Genomic DNA, 21,323 nt, shown 5'->3' on the forward strand with positions numbered 1-21,323 from the left:
ATCTTAGGCTTGTGTGCAGGTGCTATGCGCTTCAACAGTCGCCGGTCACATTCTGTGAGCTTGTTAGGCCTACCACTGAGCCGTTGTTGCTGCTAGATGTTTCCACTTTAAATTAACAGCACTTACAGTTGAACGGGGCAGCTCTAGCAGGGCAGAAATGTGACAAACTGATTTGTTGGGAAGGTGGCATCCTATGACGGTGCCACGTTGCCTATGACAGTGCCAAGTCACTGAGCTCTTCAGTAAGGCCATTCTAATGCCAATGGAGATTGCATGGCTGTGTGCTAAATTTTATACACCTGTCAGCAACGGGTGTGGCTGAAATAGCCGAATCCACTCATTTGAAGGGGTGTCCACATACTTTTGAATAGATAGTGTCCCTCATCAAAGGCATTTTTCAGACAGGTGTTTGTGCTTATAAAGTAGGTCAGAAAGACCATAAATTGCGACCTGTTGCCTTTGTCGGTCATTTGGAAGAAGTGAACAATCAGGTATATACATTTCTGTTAATAGATTTCTTCTTGAAAAAACTGCCTGAAGCAAGCACTGTAAGTTATGATCCTTACTGGCCATTGCTTTGATGTGGGATGTTCCTGTATCATCCATTAGATGATAATGTTGAGTGCAATTAATGTAACCAACATTAACCCAGTTCAAATGACTCTGCTTCTATTTTATTTTATGTGTAGCATAATGAAGCTAATTTAACATTTAAATTATTTTATGCATATAATACACCATAGACATGGGCCTATATGGTTTGGTCATTTCTTCAGCATAAAACACGAATATTGACAGTGATTGAATCCAATATCTCTTAAGAAGATAACCTTTTCGGTATCTCTAAAGATAATATTTGCCTAATAATTGTATATTTTTCAAAATTCTGATCTTCACAGGTTTCAGGTAAGCCTATTAAAATGTACTCAAGACAATACATTTTATTTTCTCAGCGTTGACAGGCAAGATGCGTCGACGTGTAGTCCTAGTGACGCCATGAGAGATGGGTGCTTCGTGGACCACTTTTCTTCATAAAAATCGAGAGATGGCGTCCTGCACCCCGTGAATAATCAAAAATGATCATAAAGAATTGATGAAGAGATCACTCTACCGTAATGTATCATTATGCTACGACCCCTCAATTGAAGTAGGCTAATAATCGTCATCTTTCACTGATAGAAACAGCATTTGTTTTGGTGCAGTTCTGCAATAGCCTATTCGTATTCCACCTGGCTTTCCCACATTTAACAGTGGGGTTGGTTCCGCTGCGTTTGTTTCAGCATCCTCCAACTTCCGCCTCTGCGTGTCCAACGCTAGGAGACAGGGAGAGAAGGGCGATGGCTGCCGGTGGAGGATGCGGGGAGACTGTGGATCAGTACCGGGCGAAGGTGGAGCGGCTTACCCAGGAACTTGCGGAAGCGAACAGAGAGAAGATAAGGGCGGCAGAATGCGGTCTTGTTGTGTTGGATGAGAACCAGACTCTAAAGCACCAGTATGCCGATCTGGAATCGGAACAGGAGACGCTGAAGCAAGAGTTGGAACAATTACAAGAGGTAGGTTATACAGTATGTTACAGTAGGATACAGCCTTTCTTTCCTTATTCAAGAGAATTCAATGTTGTATGGGTCAATCAGGACCAAACCTATTATTAGATCCTTTTACTAGGTAGGCTACATGAAATGGCAAGATACATTTATTGTATATAAACTATAGCATGTTTATTTAAATTTGGGTGAGCTTATTGCCATATGTTGGTAAATTCGGAAACATTAATGACATATTATTTGTATGGAAAAGGTGTGTGTGTGTGTGTGTGTGTCAGGGTGTCAGTGTGTGTGTGTGTGTGTGTGTGTGTGTGTGTGTGTGTGTGTGTGTGTGTGTGTGTGTGTGTGTGTGTGTGTGTGTGTGTGTGTGTGTGTGTGTGTGTGTCAGGGTGTCAGTGTGTGTGTGTGTGTGTGTGTGTGTGTGTGTGTGTGTGTCAGTGTGTGTGTCAGGGTGTGTGTGTGTGTGTGTGTGTGTGTGTGTGTCAGTGTGTCAGTGTGTGTGTGTGTGTGTGTGTGTGTGTGTGTGTGTGTGGTGTCAGTGTGTGTTGTGTGTGTGTGTGTGTGTGGGTGTCAGTGTGTGTGTGTGTGTGTGTGTGTGTGTGTGTGTGTGTGTGTGTGTGTGTGTGTCACTGTGTGTGTGTGTGTGTGTCAGTGTGTCAGTGTTTCCATTAGCTCTTGATAAGTGTGTGAATTTTCCTTTCTTGCTAAGCATTCAAAATGTAACGAGTACTTTTGGGTGTCAGGGAAAATGTATGTGTATGTTTGTATCTGTGGGTTAGTTGACCCATGGGCATGGGGTTGCTGCTGGGAGGTCATTGTGAGCTAATAGGTAATACAGTTCTATCATTCATATACTATCATTTTAGATAACAATGAACATGGATAGAATATGTAAACATGTCACCATAGACCAGATATTCCCCCTCTGTATCACGTATGTTAGTGAGATGTACACTTTAGTTGTTTTCTTCCGATAAAGAGCCAGGCAGAAGCTGTATTGTGTTATTCATTTCTGAAGTGTTTCATTGTTACTGTAAAGAATATCATAAACTCCATAGGTACTGAGTTTTGTCTGCCTCCACTTGCTAGAGCTTGAATAACGTATGACTTATTTTTTTAATGAATTCTGTCATTACTGCAAACATGCATAAAGCAACAGGAAGGGGCAGCTGCTGACAGAGTTCAAAGCGCAAGGTCCTTATGGACATGGGGAAGCTATAGGACTATTGGGAGGAGAGACTGGAGGCAAGGATGGTGGACGTGGCGAGAGAGGTGGGCAGTAATGGCAGTTTGATATGGAATAACTTCCCTTTGCAAAGCAGCCCGGATCTATATCAGATTTAACCAGAGTCATCTCTTACAGTACTGTACATGGGTAACAAGCACACAGTCTTAGTTCTCAGGATGTATTTTGCTGGCCTGAATCTAAAGCCTGGTTTAAACTGCACTTTAGGGCTGTCCCGACTAAAAACAATCTTGGTCGACCGGCGGAAGTTTTCTGTTTTTTCGACCAATCAATTGGTCGACATTTTTAAAGGTGTATTTTTACATATATAATTAAATACATTTAAAGAAATCAACTATATTCATTGAGCTTGTCTGATGCTTTAAGCTTACGGTTTGATTAAATAAGACACATGCCTCAAGAGGGCGCCAGAGATCTAGAAACTAGAAAGAAAAAAACTTAACCTGAGCCAACTATTCTCCTCCCGCTCCTGATGGCTTTCGCAGATTCTGGCATTACTCTCCTGAAGTTGCCGGTAATGAGGAGTCGGCAAACTTTCTCATGTTGAATGCCAATTTATCTTACTATTTCTGTGTACCAGTTATGGTTTTCCTGTGCACATTTTTGTGAAACAGTAACTTATTTTGCCATTGCCAACTATATAAAAATAGCCTACATAAAGTCAACAAATAAAAACATTGCAGCCTGCAGGTAGAAAATATCCTGATAAAAATGAATATCCTATGAATCTCATTGGTTACACATGGCCTGTATGTAACGAACTTGAAACATTGTATCAACTTTTAACTTGGGTCTAGCCTGAAGCTTACACTAGCGAACTAGCAACAATTTATGAAATATTCTGGGCCTTCAGGTCCCTCCGCCAGTGAGCTCGGGACCAAAGCAGCTGTAGGCTATTTGCGAAAGGGATAAGAAGCAGTGCTTGACTTGGGCAGGAGCTCACCGGAGCTGAGTACCAAATGTTCTACTGCTTGAGCTCCTGTTCCTCTTACAGAATATTAGCTTGAAGGTATTTCGGAGCTCTTGCTACTAAATATAAGCAGTACCAGCATCCAAAATGAGTACCGGGACCTATTTCAGTCCAAGTCAAGCACTGATAAGAAGTAATCAGGTAAGCCTATTTTATGACCTTTCCACTGGATCAGAGCAGGACATTTTCCCTTTCAAGCTGAGTGGTTATCGAGACCGCACCTCATTAGCTCATTGTTATGTATGTATCCAAATAAATGTCACTAGAAAACAGCTTAAACATTTGCAAATGCATCTACTTTGCTATTGTTCTGGCTTTCTGATGTGACTGTAAGTTAGACATAGTTGGCTAGCTAGAAAGCAAGGGATAAGAACGTTGCCAGCCAGTATGGCAATGGAACACTTAAAACGAACAACTGGTTCGAGTCTATAGATGCAGAACAAGAAGACCGAACGTCTGGGTCGCGTCTCTAGCAACCGAACCGATAGAACGAACGACCAGCTGGCTTGGGTAGCAACCCTAGAGTTGTGTCAGGACTATATATTGTGGAAGGATAAAATAGTATGAAAAAATTCATGAAAATAATGTTTTTAATAAAAATATGTCAATCATTATTTGAATATGTTGGTAACCCGTTGAATAAAATTGATAATGCCCTCGAAGCCGGTGTTGGAGGACATATTGGCACAGTTTGCCGGCCCTCGACGAACAACAAATGTGACAATATATCCTCCAAACACTGGCATTATCACTTAAATGGATGTGCACACATTGGCGGGAGAGAGCGCATTCTGGAGAGAGAAGTGCATTGTGCATCTGGGCGCATGTTCAATCTGACATCTGCATTGGCTATGCAGCATTTCATGGTTATATGGCCTCAGCAGAAGTCAGGGCATTTTAAAAAATGTATTCCACCTTTATTTAACCAGGTAAGCTAGTTGAGAACAAGTTCTCATTTCCAACTGCGACCTGTCCAAGATAACGCAAAGCAGTGCGACACAAACAACAATACAGAGTTACACATGGGATAAACAAACGTACAGTCGATAACACAATAGAAAAGAATAGGTTTATATACAGTGTGTGCAAATGGCGTGAGGAGGTAAGGCAATAAATAGGCCATAGTAGCGAAGTAATTACAGTTTAGCAAATGAACACTGGAGTGATAGATGATCAGATGATGATGTGCAAGTAGAAATACTGGTGTGCAAAAGAGCAGAAAGGTAAATTAAAACAGTATGGGGATGAGGTAGGTAGATTGGGTGGGCTATTTACAGATGGACTATGTACAGCTCCAACATTCGGTTAGCTGATGTTTAAAGTTAGTGAGGGAAATATAAGTCTCCAGCTTCTCCATACTCCATACTTCTTGCGCTTCACAGAGCAGTGTAGAGCTGTTGTCAAGGAAGTGAGTTTGTGTTTATACAGGATGTATAACACCCACCAATCGTGTCAATGCGGAGCTATACAGAGCCCGCTGCATTGTTACAAAATGTGGGAGGCGCAATGAGATGGAGTATGCAGCTCGATTTGGCCTCCTCATGCCTCTGGAGGAAATTATGTTACACTCTCCATATGGAGCCTCCAACCATCAAGCTCACTGAGATGGGCGCGAATATATATGTACATTTGTTACTGCTCGATTAAAACAATCTCGGTCGATCAACAGCCTAACGACCAAACAATCGACCAGTTGTTTGGGGTCATTGTGGTCAGCCCTACTGCACTTAGACCTGGGTTTAGACACCTTAGAAAGTTATTAGCGCCATATTTTTGGAGCTAGCCAATGACAGAGTTCCCTTGTCAGCTTATTAAGTTTAGCCCTGGGCTAAGAAAGTTTATCTTTTACACATCGATGATCTAGTGTTAAAGATTCCTAATCTGATATAGTTGTGGAATTTCACTCCTTGGTTTTGTCTTATGTCTTATAGCCAAAGAAATGTTGTCATTATCCTTTTCCCCAAAGCCAGTTTAATACTTCACTTATATACTGTAGTTCACATGCACTCAATCTGGGAGTGGCCAACCTGAGCCTAAGAACTGATTGGAGAACATCTGCTCACTTATTCTCTTTCTCTCATTCCCTATTTCTACCGACACAGTGTGTGTTCTGTTGTTAATCCTTGGCTGAGCATATATGGGCCAGATTAAAAAGTAATGATAATATCCCACTGGGCACACACAGGTTGGGTCAACGTTGCTTCCATGTAATTTCAATGAATTTATGTTGAACCAAGATGGAATAAACATTTAATTGACGTCTGTGCCCAGTGGGATAGCACGCTCTGAATGAGGAACTTAAAATATTACATTCTACATGCATCATGGCTAGTTCTGTGTGCATTTATGGGTTGTATGCATTCTGCTCCACTAGCTGGACTTCAAAGGATGGTGTGAATATTTTTTTGCTTTCACTGGCACTCAGATTGCAGATCATCAAAATGAACTCGGCCTCCTGCTAAATTTGTATTTATACTTGTTTATTCAGATTGATAAAATGTTGATTTTCAAAGCATTTTGTTATAGTATAGTGCATGATGTTTGTTTGAGTGTGTGTTGTGTTGATACCACCCTTTCATCTGACGATCGTATATGAGAGAAATAGAGAGACATACTAATGCCTAGCAGTATACTCATTGTTGGGGTGGGATTGGCGTGGGGTGTCGGGTGAATCCCCAGCGTTTACAGAGTATTCGGGTTGGCTGTCATGGGTTGTCCATCGTTTACTCACAGACCAGTGTTTTAGTGACAGGCCCGGACTCCATGGTTGCAGCTGGATCCCTTTCCACAGTGATGGTGTCTTCATTACCCTCCAGTTCAAAACAAATCAAATGTTATTGGTCGCATACACATGGTTAGCAGATGTTAATGCGAGTGTAGCGAAATGCTTGTACTTCGAGTTCTGACAGTGCAGTAATATCTAACAAGTAACAATATCTAACAATTTCCCAAAAACAACAACAGTGGCTTGCGAAAATATTCACCCCCTTAGTATTTTTCCTATTTTGTTGCCTTACAACCTGGAATACATTTTTTGGGGGGAATTTGTAGAATTTTATAAACACAACATGTTAATAAACACTACCACTTTGAAGATGCAAAATATTTTTTACTGTGAAACAAACAAGAAAGTACACAAAAAATGTAAACTTGAGCATGCATAACTATTCACCCCCCAAAGTCAATAGGCAGGGCATCCCACGGAGCACCATTAAATCCATGATTTAAAAAAAATAACAAAAAAAAGGTTCTCTGGTTCGATGAGACTAAAATTGAGCATTTTGGCCATCAAGAAAAACGCTATGTCTGGGGCAAACCCAACACATCTCATCACCCCGAGAACACCATCCCCACAGTGAAGCATGGTAGTGGCAGCATCATGCTGTGGGTATGTTTTCATCGTCAGGGACTGGGAAACTGGTCAGAATTGAAGCAGTGATGCATGGTGCTAAATACAGGGAAATTCTTGAGGGAAACCTGTTTCAGTCTTCAAGAGATTTGAGACTGGGACGGAGGTTCACCTTCCAGCAGGACAATGACCTTAAGCATACTGCTAAAGCAACACTTGAGTGGTTTAAGGGGAACCATTTAAATGTCTTGGAATGGCCTAGTTGTTACGGTTTTCTTCCCTCGAAAGAGAGTTGGACCAAAATGCAGCGTGGTTAATACGATACATGTTTATTGACGAATAAACACGACAATACAAAAACAACAAACGGAACGTGAAAACCTATACAGCCTATCTGGTGACAACTAACACAAAGACAGGAACAATCACCCACGAAACACTCAAAGAATATGGCTGCCTAAATATGGTTCCCAATCAGAGACAACGAGAATCACCTGCCTCTGATTGAGAACCGCCTCAGGCAACCATAGACTTTGCTAGAACACCCCACTAAGCTCCAATCCCAAAACCTACGGGGAAAAAAACAATACACAAACACACCACAAAATAAACCCATGTCACACCCTTGCCTGACCAAATAAATAAAGAAAACACAAAATACTAAGACCAGGGCGTGACAGAACCCCCTCCCCCCAAGGTGCGGACTCCTGGCCGCACACTTAAACCCATTGTGGAGGGTCCGGGTGGGCGTCTGTCCACGGTGGCGGCTCCGGCTCGGGACGTGGACCCCACTCCAGCCAAGTCTTAGCCCCCCTGTAACACGTCCTTTGATTGGCGACCCTCGCCGCCGACCTTGGCCTAATAACCCTCACCAAGGACCCCACTGGACTGAGGGGCAGCTCAGGACAGAGGTAGAAGCTCGGGACTGAGGGGAAGCTCGGGACTGAGGGGAAGCTCGGGACTGAGGGGTAGCTCGGCACTGAGGGGTAGCTCGGCACTGAGGGGAAGCTCGGCACTGAGGGGAAGCGCAGCACTGAGGGGAAGCTCAGCACTGAGGGGAAGCCCAGTACTGAGAGGAAGGCAGGTAGTTGGCTCTGGCAGATCCTGGCTAGCTGGTGGTTCTGGCAGATCCTGGCTGACTGGCGGTTCCGGCAGATCCTGGTTGACTGGCGGATCCTGGCTGAATGGCGGATCCTGGCTGAATGGCGGATCTGGAAAATCCTGGCTGACTGGTGGATCCTGGCTGACTGGCGGATCTGGAAGATCCTGGCTGACTGGTGGATCCTGGCTGACTGGCGGATCTGGAAGATCATGGCTGACTGGCGGTTCCGGCAGATCCTGGTTGACTGGCGGATCCTGGCTGACTGGCGGATCCTGGCTGAATGGCGGATCTGGAAAATCCTGGCTGACTGGTGGATCCTGGCTGACTGGCGGATCTGGAAGATCCTGGCTGACTGGTGGATCCTGGCTGACTGGCGGATCTGGAAGATCATGGCTGACTGGTGGATCCTGGCTGACTGGCGGATCTGGAAGATCATGGCTGACTGGCGGATCCTGGCTGACTGGCGGATCTGGAAGATCATGCTTGACTGGCGGATCCTGGCTGACTAGCGGATCTGGAAGATCCTGGCTGACTGGTGGATCCTGGCTGACTGGCGGATCTGGAAGATCATGGCTGACTGGCGGATCCTGGCTGACTGGCGGATCCTGGCTGACTGGCGGCTCTGGCTGCTCTGGCTGTTCCATGCAGACTGGCAGCTCTGGCTGCTCCATGCAGACTGGCAGCTCCATGCAGACTGGCAGCTCTGGCAGCTCCATGCAGACTGGCAGCTCTGGCTGCTCCATGCATACTGGCAGCTCTGGCTGCTCCATGCATACTGGCAGCTCTGGCTGCTCCATGCAGACTGGCAGCTCCATGCAGACTGGCAGCTCTGGCTGCTCCATGCAGACTGGCAGCTCTGGCTGCTCCCTGCAGATTGGCAGCTCTGGCTGCGCTGAACAGGCAGGAGACTCCGGCAGCGAGGGAGAGGAGGAAGGCTCTGATAGCGCTAAACAGGCGGGAGACTCCGACAGTGCTAAACAGGCGGGAGACTCCGGCAGCGCTGGAGAGGAGGAAGGCTCTGGCAGCGCTAAACAGGCTGGAGACTTCGACAGAGCTAAACAGGCGGGAGACTCCGACAGCGCTGGAGAGGAGAAAGGCTCTGGCAGCACGGAACAGGCGAGGCGCACTGAAGGCCTGGTGCGTGGTGCTGGCACTGGTGGTACTGGGCCGAGGACACGCACAGGAAGCCTGGTGCGGGGAGCTGCCACCGGAGGACTGGTGTGTGGAGGTGGCACTGGATAGACCGGACCGTGCAGGCGCACTGGAGCTCTTGAGCACCGAGCCTGCCCAACCTTATCTGGCTCGATGCCCACTCTAGCCCGGCCAATACGAAGAGCTGGTATGTACCGCACCGGGCTATGCACCTGCACTGGAGATACCGTGCGCTCCATAGCATAACACGGTGCCTGCCCGGTCTCTTTAGCCCCCCGGTAAGCACAGGAAGTTTGCGCAGGTCTCCAACCTGGCGTAGCCATACTCCCTGTGAGCCCCCCCCCCAATAAATTTTTGGGGCAGACTCTCGGGCTTCCATCCGCTTCGCCGTGCTGCCTCTTCATACCAGCGCCTCTCCGCTTTCGCCGCCTCCAGTTCTTCTTTGGGGCGTTGATATTCACCAGGCTGTGCCCAGGGTCCTTTTCCGTCCAATATCTCCTCCCACGTCCAGAAGTCCTGTGATCGCTGCTCCTCACGATAAACAGGGGGAGTTGGCTCAGGTCTGAACCCTGACTCTGCCACACTCTCCCTGAGCCCCCCCCCCAATAAATATTTGGGCTGACTCTCGGGCTTCCTTGCCAACCGTGTTCCCTCGTATCGCCGGCTCCTATCTTCGGCTGCCTCTGCTCTCCTAAGTGACTCCACCTGTTCCCATGGGAGGCGATCTCTTCCAACCAGTATATCCTCCCAAGTGTAACAACCCTTGCCATCCAAAACGTCTTCCCATGTCCATTCCTCTTTTCGCTGCTCCTGCTGTCGCTGCCTGTCACCACGCCGCTTGGTCCTGTGGTGGGTGATTCTGTTACGGTTTTCTTCCGTCGAAAGAGAGTCGGACCAAAATGCAGCGTGGTTAATACGATACATGTTTAATGACGAATAAACACAACAATACAAAAACAACAAACGGAACGTGAAAACCTATACAGCCTATCTGGTGACAACTAACACAAAGACAGGAACAATCACCCACGAAACACTCAAAGAATATGGCTGCCTAAATATGGTTCCCAATCAGAGACAACGAGAATCACCTGCCTCTGATTGAGAACCGCCTCAGGCAACCATAGACTTTGCTAGAACACCCCACTAAGCCACAATCCCAAAACCTACGAAAAAACCCCAATACACAAACACACCACAAAATAAACCCATGTCACACCCTGGCCTGACCAAATAAATAAAGAAAACACAAAATACTAAGACCAGGGCGTGACACTAGTCAAAGCCCAGATCTCAATCCAATTGAGAATCTGTGGTATGACTTAAAGATTGCTGTACACCAGCGGAATCCATCCAACTTGAAGGAGCAATTTGGCCTTGAAGAATGGGAAAAAATCCCAGTGGCTAGATGTGCCAAGCTTATTGAGACATACCCCAAGAGACTTGCAGCTGTAATTGCTGCAAGAGGTGGCTTTACAAAGTACTGACTTTGGGGGGTGAATAGTTATGCCTGCTCAAGTTCAGTTTTTTTTTTTGTATTATTTCTTGTTTTTTTCACAATAAAAAATATTTTGCATCTTCAAAGTGGTAGGCATGTTGTGTAAATCAAATGATACGAACACCCAAAAAGTCCATTTTAATTACAGGTTGTAAGGCAACAAAATAGGGATAGAGGATAGGCCTATCAGAGGAAACTAGCAGAAGGAGAAGAAAGGACATTACAGCAGCATAATATTAGAAGCTCTACATCCAGATGTGTGCTCATCTGAACAATGATAACAACTCCATCAGCAAGTCAACCAGGCTGAAAATCATTTACAGATATACTTGACAGTACTGCAGATTACACAGGCTTCAAGTAAGAAATACTTTTCAAAAATACATTAGGTAGGTATCGGCATATAGTGTACTAACCACCTAGACATGGCTCCCTAGTCCTACACAGACTGTCACATATAGGATTTAACCCATATAATTTTCTCTATGCTGTCACACACGTTCAGGTCTGAAGTGTGACTGATGTCTGTCTGAGGAGCACAGCTCTAACATCACTGGAGGTTTCTGCTCTCAAGGCTTTAATAATAGCAGAGAATGTTAGAGGGTCAGTGTGCCACAACTCAGCCCTGTCGCAGAAGGCTCCTTGCTTAGCTTGTATGCATACAGTCTTATATTTCACAGGACGTGTATGATTCGATATTACACTATATATACAAAAGTATGGGGACACCCCTTCAAATATCTGGATTCGGCTATTTCAGCCACACCTGTTGCTGACAATGAATAAAATCGAGCACACAGCCATGCAATCTCCATAGACAAACATTGGCATTAAAATGGCCTACTGAAGAGCTCAGTGACATTCAATGTGGCACTGTCATAGGATGCCACCTTTCCAACAAGTCCGTTCGTCAGGTCCCTTAGTTCCAGTGATGGGGAAATCTTAAAGCTACAGCATACAATGATATTCTAGACGATTCTGTGCTTCCAACTTTGTAGCAACAGTTCGAGAAGGCCCTTTGCTGTTTCAGCATAACAATGCCCCCATGCGCAAAGTGAAGTCAATACAGAAATGGTTTGTTGAGATCGGTGTGGAAGAACTTGACTGGCCTGCACAGAGCCCTGACCTCAACCCCATCGAACACCTTTGGAATGAATTGGAATGCTGACTGCGAGCAAGGCCTAATAGCCCAACATCAGTGCCCGACCTCACTAATGCTTTTGTTGCTGAATGGAAGCAAGTCCCCGCAGCAATGTTCCAACATCTAGTGGAAAAACTTCCCAGAAGAGTGGAGGCTGTTATCACAGCAAATGAGGGACCAACTTCATATTAATGATGATTTTGGAATGAGAAGTTTGACGAGGACGTGTATACTTTAGGTCATGTAGTGTATATGAGATATCATCAACCTAAGATACATTTCTCCAGGAAGGACAGCTAAGCATGGTCATGAATCATGTCACATTCCCTTGGATAACAAGGTGTTACTTTAAATGTAAGGCTTCAATGAGTACGGTTACATGCACACAATAATGCGATTGAATATAGATGAATATAATAGTTAGATTAAACTTCTTCGGGATCGGTGTCCCTTCCACGGGACGGTTGAGCTAATGTAGGCTAATGCGATTAGCATGAGGTTGTAAGTAACAAGAACATTTCCCAGGACATAGACATATCTGATATTGGCCGAAAGCATAAATTCTTGTTAATCTAACTGCACTGTCCAATTTACAGTAGCTACTACAGTGAAAGAATACCATGCCATTGTTTGAGGAGAGTGCACAATTTTGAACATGATAAGTTATTTATAAAGAAATTAGGCACATTTGGGCAGTCTTGATACAACATTTTAACAGCAATGCAATGATTCATTAGATCAGTCTAAAACTTTGCCTACATACTGCTGCCATCTAGTGGCCAAAATCTAAATTGCACCTGGGCTGGAATAATACATTATGGCCTTATCCCAGAGTCGCCTCTTCACTGTTCAAATCAAATCGAAGTTTATTTGTCACGTGCGCCGAATACAACAGGTGTACATTGAAATGCTTACTTACAGGCTCTAACCAATAGTGTAAAAAAGGTGTTAGGTGAACAATAGGTAAGTAAAGAAATAAAACAACAGTAAAAAGACAGGCTATATACAGTAGCGTGGCTATAAAAGTAGTGAGGATACATACAGACACCGGTTAGTCAGGCTGATTGAGGTAGTATGTAGATAGTTAAAGTGACTATATATATATATATATATATATATATATATGATGAATATATATATATGATGAACAGAGAGTATCAGTAGCGTAAAAGAGGGTTTGGCGGGTGGTGGGTGGCGGGACACAATGCAGATAGCCAATGTGCGGGAGCACTGGTTGGTCGGCCCAATTGAGGTAGGATGTACAAGAATGTATAGTTAAAGTGACCTTGCATATATGATAAACAGAGAGTAGCAGCAGCGTAAAAAGAAGGTTGGGGGGGAAGACAATGCAAATAGTCCGGGTAGCCATTTGATTACCTGTTCAGGAGTCTTATGGCTTGGGGGTAAATACTTTCCAACTTTCTGACGTTGAGACTGGTGTTTTACGGGTACTATTTAATGAAGCTGCCAGTTGAGGACTTGTGAGGCATCTGTTTCTCAAACTAGACACTCTAATGTACTTGTCCTCTTGCTCAGTTGTGCACCGGGGCCTCCCACTCCTCTTTCTGTTCTAGTTAGAGCCAGTTTGCGTTGTTCTGTGATGGGAGTAGTACACAGCGTTGTACGAGATCTTCAGTTTCTTGGCAATTTCTCGCATGGAATAGCCTTAATTTCTCAGAACAAGAATAGACTGACGAGTTTCAGAAGAAAGTTCTTTGTTTCTGTCCATTTTGAGCCTGTAATCGAACCCACAAATGCTGATGCTCCAGATACTCAACTAGTCTAAAGAAGGCCAGTTTTATTGCTTCTTTAATCAGCACACCAGTTTTCAGCTGTGCTAACATAATTGCAAAAGGGTTTTCTAATGATCAATTAGCCTTTTAAAATTATACATTTGGAGTAGCTAACATGAGGTAGAAATGTGACTACTATTTGACTACTATTGTAGGGAGGCGAGATTATTCTTGAGGAGTTCAGTTATGAAGCTAAGGATTAGGACGTCATGTTAATCATGGATGATTAATGGTTGTGCTCGGTGGTGGGCATGGTAACCATCTCTGTAGTTCTGGGCCTGTGGCTGGAGTGTGTTGGAGTCCATAGGAAGACCAGCTCAAAGTCACTTCAGTTAGCAGGCTGGCGATAGAGGACCTCTGTGTGTCAGAGATTAAGATATTGTTTTCATAATGTATTGTGTACTTTTATAACCAATTGCCTCCCCTACATTGTAGCAGAACTGTCTTCAATGCATAGTTGGAGAAACGTTGTTGATGCCTGATTGTTCACTTCATTGACAATGCCACTGAATCCTGTCTTGGTGTGAAATGAAGATAATTGAAGATCTGAATGTACTCTCAGTTTGACAGGTTGTGGCATATGGAGAGAACATTGAAAAGTTAGAGAATAGATGAAAATTTTAAAAACTTCAATTTGGAAAAGTATGCTTATTAGCCCTACTTTGCTTTGCTGAATCTCCCTACTGTGGTTGTGAGTGTTCCCTTCATCCAGTGACTAAAGAAGGAGTGGCAAGGAGATCAGCTTCAGTTGGGGACAACTCTGGTGGTAAATCTGTATTTTCTGTCTGGAAAAAGAGACAATGGAGAGATGCATCATGTATGTCATTACCCTGCTCTCCACCTCCTTCCTGATGACATCAGCATTGGGAAATGGGAAAGGGGAGGGCAGAATCGATACCCCATGAAATCCCCTTCCCCCCTGCAAAGTCTCTCCTCCCTCTCCCTGCAACTCCTTCTTTTCCCCTCACCTTTCCCTCTCCTTCCCCCTCATTCCCTAGCTTCAGAGAGACTCCCATGTGGCTCCCCCTGGGGAGAGGAAGGGGGGAAATATGCATTGATTTCTGCCTGTTGGTGTAAAAAATATATTATGCCTGAGAGGCATTGTGTTGGGCTGCGTAGTAACCGGCAGTATGTGGAGAAGCATGTGGAAACGAGAGGGAGAGGGATGTGACATGGGGGTGCGGGTGTTATTACTGAGTACACAGAGGGACGAATGACAGGGGAGGGGTGGAGGATGACACTGACCTGTCACACTCCACAGAAAGTGATCTTGTGTGTTGTTTCAGGCCTTTGTGACAGTGTGGACATTGTGACAGTGTTGACTCTGGAGAGAAGAGGGGAGTGGGTCGCAAGCAGATTACACAATACGCAGTAGTAGGAGAGGTGTGGCCTGCAGATAGGAGAGATAATGACTTGGCATTTAAAAATAGGGAGCAAATGTGATAACTGATACATGTGGGGTAGAAAGTTGACCCTTTAGGCCTTGCAAACTTGAACAAATCGAGCGGGCAAAGAAATGTGAAGAGGGGCATTTATTTAAGTTGGTATGGCATTATCTAAACATGGTACATTTTACTTGGTTTTAGATTAAGCATTAAAAAGATGGTTACTGTGAGGATTAAGTCAATTTTGACGTTCATCAGATAAAGCTAATCAATCATGTTGCCAGCGAGGCCTCTTAGAAAGTTTATATCCTGTATATTTAGTCGATGTGTATATTTAGTCCCCTCTGTGTTTTTTGTGTCCTCCCTTGTGATTCTCATATGAGTAAGTCAAGGTCTAATGCTGGTCTATGGGAGCAGCCTGGGGTGCATCCAAGATATCGTGTTTTTCAAATAGCTCTTTTTACTGCAGTGAAATGATTCTGGAAAGGGAACTGGACTCCTGTGCCTGTAGGCTTCTGTATTGATTGTAGAGCCCTACTTCAGCTGTTTGTGCAGCAAACTCAACTTTGAAGTCACTGCAAAAAGGAATGGACCCATTCACAAGAGAAGTCTTGTTTTAGTTGGTTTTATACCCAAATGGCCTGTTTTAGGCTATTTTGAGGAAACTATTTCTGTTGATTTTTCTAAGTATACTTCATGTACATTTCACTGTTATACACTTTTGTATGTCAGTGTGAAACAGTTCTATAAGACCATTAAATATCATGGTAAAGTATTACAGTTAACTTGAGACCTAAAGTAACACAGTGCTTTGGGTTTCATTTGCTAATTAAGATGGAAACAATGACCCTTCTGAACACATTCGAAGTAAAGCTTCTGCAAGCTTTAGTTTTCATGTCTGTCATGTCATAGATGTTTCAAGAAATTTTGGGGTGGGATCCAGTCTTGTTTCATGTTTCTCATTTCATAATCTCTCCATGGAAGAGAAGAAAAAGAAGTAAGAAGAGGAGGGGAGATACCAAGAGGCCATTTTATTCCGTAATGACCTTGGGAGGAGTTCTCCTGTGATTATAGAGCAATGACATATACAGTTGAAGTCGGAAGTTTACATACACCTTAGCCAAATACATTTAAACTCAGTTTTTCACAATTTCTGACATTCAATACTAGTAAAAATGACCTGTCGTAGGTCAGTTAGGATCACCACATTATTTTAAGAATGTGAAATGTCAAAATAATATTAGAGAGTAATTTATTTCAGCTTTTATTTATTTTATCACATTCCCAGTTTACATACCCTCAATTAGTATTTGGTAGCATTGCCTTTAAATTGTATAACTTGGGACAAATGTTTCGGGTAGCCTTCCACAAGCTTTCCACAATAAGTTGGGTGAATTTTGGCCCATTCCTCCTGACAGAGCTGGTGTAACTGAGTCAGGTTTGTAGGCCTCCTTGATCGCACACAATTTTTCAGTTCTGCCCACAAATTTTCTATAAGATTGAGGTCAGGGCTTTATAATGGGAACTCCAATTACCTTGACTTTGTTGTCCTTAAGACATTTTGCCATAACATTGGAAGTATGCTTGGGGTCAATGTCCATTTGGAAGACCCATTTGCGACCAAGCTTTAACTTCCTGACTAATGTCTTGAGATGTTGCTTCAATATATCCAAATCATTTCCCTACCTCATGATGCCATCTATTTTGTGAAGTGCACCAGTCCCTCCTGCAGCAAAGCACCCCCACAACATGATGCTGCCCCCCCCCCGTGCTTCATGGTTGGGATGGTGTTCTTCAGCTTGCAAGCCTCCCCCTTTTTCCTCCAAACATAACGATAGTCATTATGTCCAAACAGTTCTATTTTTTCTCTAAAAAGTACGATCTTTGTCATCATGTGCAGTTGCAAACCTTAGTCTGGCTTTATTATGGTGGTTTCGGAGCAGTGGCTTCTTCCTTGCTGAGCGGCCTTTCAGGTTATGTCGATATAGGACTTGTCTTGCTGTGGATACACTGTAGATACTTTTGTACCTGTTTGCTCTAGCATATTCTCAAGGTTGTTTGCTGTTGTTCTGAGATTGATTTGCACTTTTCACACCAATGTACGTTCATCTCTAGTTTGACAGAATGCGTCTCCTTCCTGAATGGAATGACGGCTGCGTGGTCCCATGGTGTTTATACTTGCGTCATATTGTTTGTACAGATGAACGTGGTACCTTCAGACATTTGGAAATTGCTCCCAAGGATGAACCAGACATGTGGAGGTCTACAATTCTTTTCTGAGGTATTGGCAGATTTTATTTCCCCCATGATGTCAATCAAAGAGGCACTGAGTTTGAAGGTAGGCCTTGAAATACATCCACAGGTACACCTCCAATTGACTCAAATTATGTCAAATTATGTCAATTAGCCTATCAGAAGCTTCTAAAGCCGTGACATCATTTTCTGGAATTTTCCAAGCTGTTTAAAGGCACAGTCAACTTAGTGTATGTACACTTCTGACCCACTGGAATTGTGATACAGTGAGTTATAAGTGAAATAATCTGTCTGTAAACAATTGTTGAAAAAATTACTTGTGTCATAAAGTTTGTTAATAACAAGAAATGTGTGGAGTGGTTGAAAAACTAGTTTTAATGACTCCAACCTAAGTGTATGTAAACTTCCGACTTCAACCGTATAAACCCTGGATTGCTATGTTTTGGCCATTGAGAGGCATTGAAGCCGCCGGTCGGCCAAATTGGTACTCCACAGTAGGAGCAGTCCTCCACAATATTTCAATGAAATGTTTCAAAGATAGAATTACATGTATTATAGTATTTTTGTTGTTGTAATGGGGGCAGTAACATTATTAATCTCAAAAATGTTTACTTCAGGGAAAATATTTTTTTATACTGAATAAAAATATAAACGCAACATGTAAAGTGTTGGTCCCATGTTTCGTGAGCTGAAATGAAAGATCCCAGAAATGTTCCACATGTACATAAAGCTTATTTTTCCCAAATGTTTTGCACAACTTAGTTTACATCCCTGTTAGTGAGCATTTTTACATTTCCAAGATAATTCAACCACCTGACAAGTGTGGCATATGAAGAAGCTGATTAAACAGCATGATTATTACACAGATGCACCTTGTGCTGGGGACAATAAAAGGCCACTCTAAAATGTGCAGTTTTGTCATACAACACAATGCCATAGATGTCTCAAGTTTTGAGAGTGTGCAATTGGCACGCTGACTGCAGGAATGCCCACCAGAGCAGTTGCCAGAAAATATAACATTGATTTCTCTACCATAAGCCGCCTCCAAGGTCGTTTCAGAGAATTTGGCAGCACGTCCAACCGGCCTCACAACCGCAAGTGTAACCACGCCAGCCCAGGACCACAGGACCTCTTCTTCACCTGCGAGATCATCTGAGACCACCCTCTCGGATAGTTGATGAAACTTGGGTTTGTACAACTGAGAAATTTCTGCACAAACTGTCAGAAACTGTCTCAGGGAAGCTAATCTTCGTGTTTGTCGTCCTCACCAGGGTCTTGACCTGACTGCAGTTTGGTGTCGTAACCGACTTCAGTGGGTATCATGCTCACCTTCGATGGCCAATGGCAAGCTGGAGAATTGTGCTCTTTGCGGATGAATACCGGTTTCAACTGTACCGGGCAGACAGCGTGTATGGCGTCGTTTGGGCGAGAGGTTTGATGATGTCGAAATTGTAAACAGAATGCCCCATGGTGGCAGTGGGGTTATGGTATGGGCAGGCATAAGCTACGGACAACGGACACCATTTTATAGATGAACATTTGAATGCGCAGAGATACCATGACGAGACCCTGAGGACATTGTCGTGCCATTCATCCTCTCCCATCACCTCATTTTCAGCATGATAATGCACGGTCCCATGTCACAAGCATCTGTACACATTTCCTGGAAGCTGAGATTGTCCCAGTTTTTCCATGGCCTGCATGACATGTTACCCATTGAGCATGTTTCGGATGATTTGTATTGACGTGTACGACAGACAGCGTGTTCCAGTTCCCGTCAACATCCAGCAACTTTGCACAGTCGTTGAAGAGGAGTGGGACAATATTCTATTCCACAGGCCACAATCCACAGCCTGATCAACTTCTGTGTGCAGAAGGATTTTGTTAGAGTCTAATGCTGTGTAAATTCTCAAGTTGAATAATACTAGTCACTGGTAGTTTTCCACAGTCACTGGTAATTTTCCACAGCTGTCTAGTAACCTCTTTTCATACTGGCTCATTATCTATAGGGCACTAAAAGCCTAGCCACGCAGAAATATAGTTTCCTCTGGTTAGGCTTTAAATATCTTATCACTCATCTATCTTGGACATAGAGGCTGTGAGAACTGGTTAGAACCTGTTCTCATTTGTACTTTTTTTCTAAGGAAGTGGAGCTAATTACACCATCTCTTTTCTAAGTTTACCTCCCCCTAGAATCAAATCAAATCAAATCAAATTTATTTATATAGCCCTTCGTACATCAGCTGATATCTCAAAGTGCTGTACAGAAACCCAGCCTAAAACCCCAAACAGCAAGCAATGCAGGTGTAGAAGCACGGTGGCTAGGAAAAACTCCCTAGAAAGGCCAAAACCTAGGAAGAAACCTAGAGAGGAACCAGGCTATGTGGGGTGGCCAGTCCTCTTCTGGCTGTGCCGGGTGGAGATTATAACAGAACATGGCCAAGATGTTCAAATGTTCATAAATGACCAGCATGGTCGAATAATAATAAGGCAGAACAGTTGAAACTGGAGCAGCAGCACAGTCAGGTGGAAGTTGAAACTGGAGCAGCAGCATGGCCAGGTGGACTGGGGACAGCAAGGAGTCATCATGTCAGGTAGTCCTGGGGCATGGTCCTAGGGCTCAGGTCAGTTGAAACTGGAACAGCAGCATGGCCAGGTGGACTGGGGACAGCAAGGAGTCATCATGTCAGGTAGTCCTGGAGCTCAGGTCCTAGGGCTCAGGTCCTCCGAGAGAGAGAAAGAAAGAGAGAAGGAGAGAATTAGAGAACGCACACTTAGATTCACACAGGACACCGCACTGCACACTGCCTAATAGGACAGGAGAAGTACTCCAGATATAACAAACTGACCCCAGCCCCCGACACATAAACTACTGCAGCATAAATACTGGAGGCTGAGACAGGAGGGGTCAGGAGACACTGTGGCCCCATCCGAGGTCACCCCCGGACAGGGCCAAACAGGAAGGATATAACCCCACCCACTTTGCCAAAGCACAGCCCCCACACCACTAGAGGGATATCTTCAACCACCAACTTACCATCCTGAGACAAGGCTGAGTATAGCCCACAAAGATCTCCGCCACGGCACAACCCAAGGGGGGGCGCCAACCCAGACAGGATGACCACAACAGTGAATCAACCCACTCAGGTGACGCACCCCCTCCAGGGACGGCATGAGAGAGCCCCAGTAAGCCAGTGACCCAGCCCCTGTAATAGGGTTAGAGGCAGAGAATCCCAGTGGAAAGAGGGGAACCGGCCAGGCAGAGACAGCAAGGGCGGTTCGTTGCTCCAGAGCCTTTCCGTTCACCTTCCCACTCCTGGGCCAGACTACACTCAATCATATGACCCACTGAAGAGATGAGTCTTCAGTAAAGACTTAAAGGTTGAGACCGAGTTTGCGTCTCTGACATGGGTAGGCAGACCGTTCCATAAAAATGGAGCTCTATAGGAGAAAGCCCTGCCTCCAGCTGTTTGCTTAGAAATTCTAGGGACAATTAGGAGGCCTGCGTCTTGTGACCGTAGCGTACGTGTAGGTATGTACGGCAGGACCAAATCAGAGAGATAGGTAGGAGCAAGCCCATGTAATGCTTTGTAGGTTAGCAGTAAAACCTTGAAATCAGCCCTTGCTTTGACAGGAAGCCAGTGTAGAGAGGCTAGCACTGGAGTAATATGATCAAATTTTTGGGTTCTAGTCAGGATTCTAGCAGCCGTATTTAGCACTAACTGAAGTTTATTTAGTGCTTTATCCGGGTAGCCGGAAAATAGAGCATTGCAGTAGTCTAACCTAGAAGTGACAAAAGCATGGATTAATTTTTCTGCATCATTTTTGGACAGAAAGTTTCTGATTTTTGCAATGTTACGTAGATGGAAAAAAGCTGTCCTTGAAATGGT

The 21,323-nt window shown here is 44.3% G+C and overlaps 1 protein-coding gene across 3 annotated transcripts in view; it reads left to right on the top strand.

Annotated features, from left to right (window-relative positions):
* The first annotated feature begins 993 nt into the window (after positions 1-993).
* Positions 994-21,323, top strand: part of LOC112218762 (protein bicaudal D homolog 1-like) — a 79,614-nt gene continuing 59,284 nt past the window's right edge. For 2 of the 3 annotated variants that reach the window (XM_042301671.1, XM_042301670.1), the window contains exons 1-2: positions 994-1,147; positions 1,281-1,553. In XM_042301671.1, the coding sequence (XP_042157605.1) occupies positions 1,094-1,147; positions 1,281-1,553 (327 nt within the window). In that variant the 5' untranslated portion in view covers positions 994-1,093. Of the gene's footprint in view, positions 1,554-21,323 lie in introns of all 3 variants that reach the window. The other variant, XM_024379878.2, reaches the window with a different exon arrangement.

The sequence above is a fragment of the Oncorhynchus tshawytscha genome, linkage group LG19, assembly GCF_018296145.1.
Source record: "Oncorhynchus tshawytscha isolate Ot180627B linkage group LG19, Otsh_v2.0, whole genome shotgun sequence".
NCBI lineage: Eukaryota > Metazoa > Chordata > Actinopteri > Salmoniformes > Salmonidae > Oncorhynchus > Oncorhynchus tshawytscha.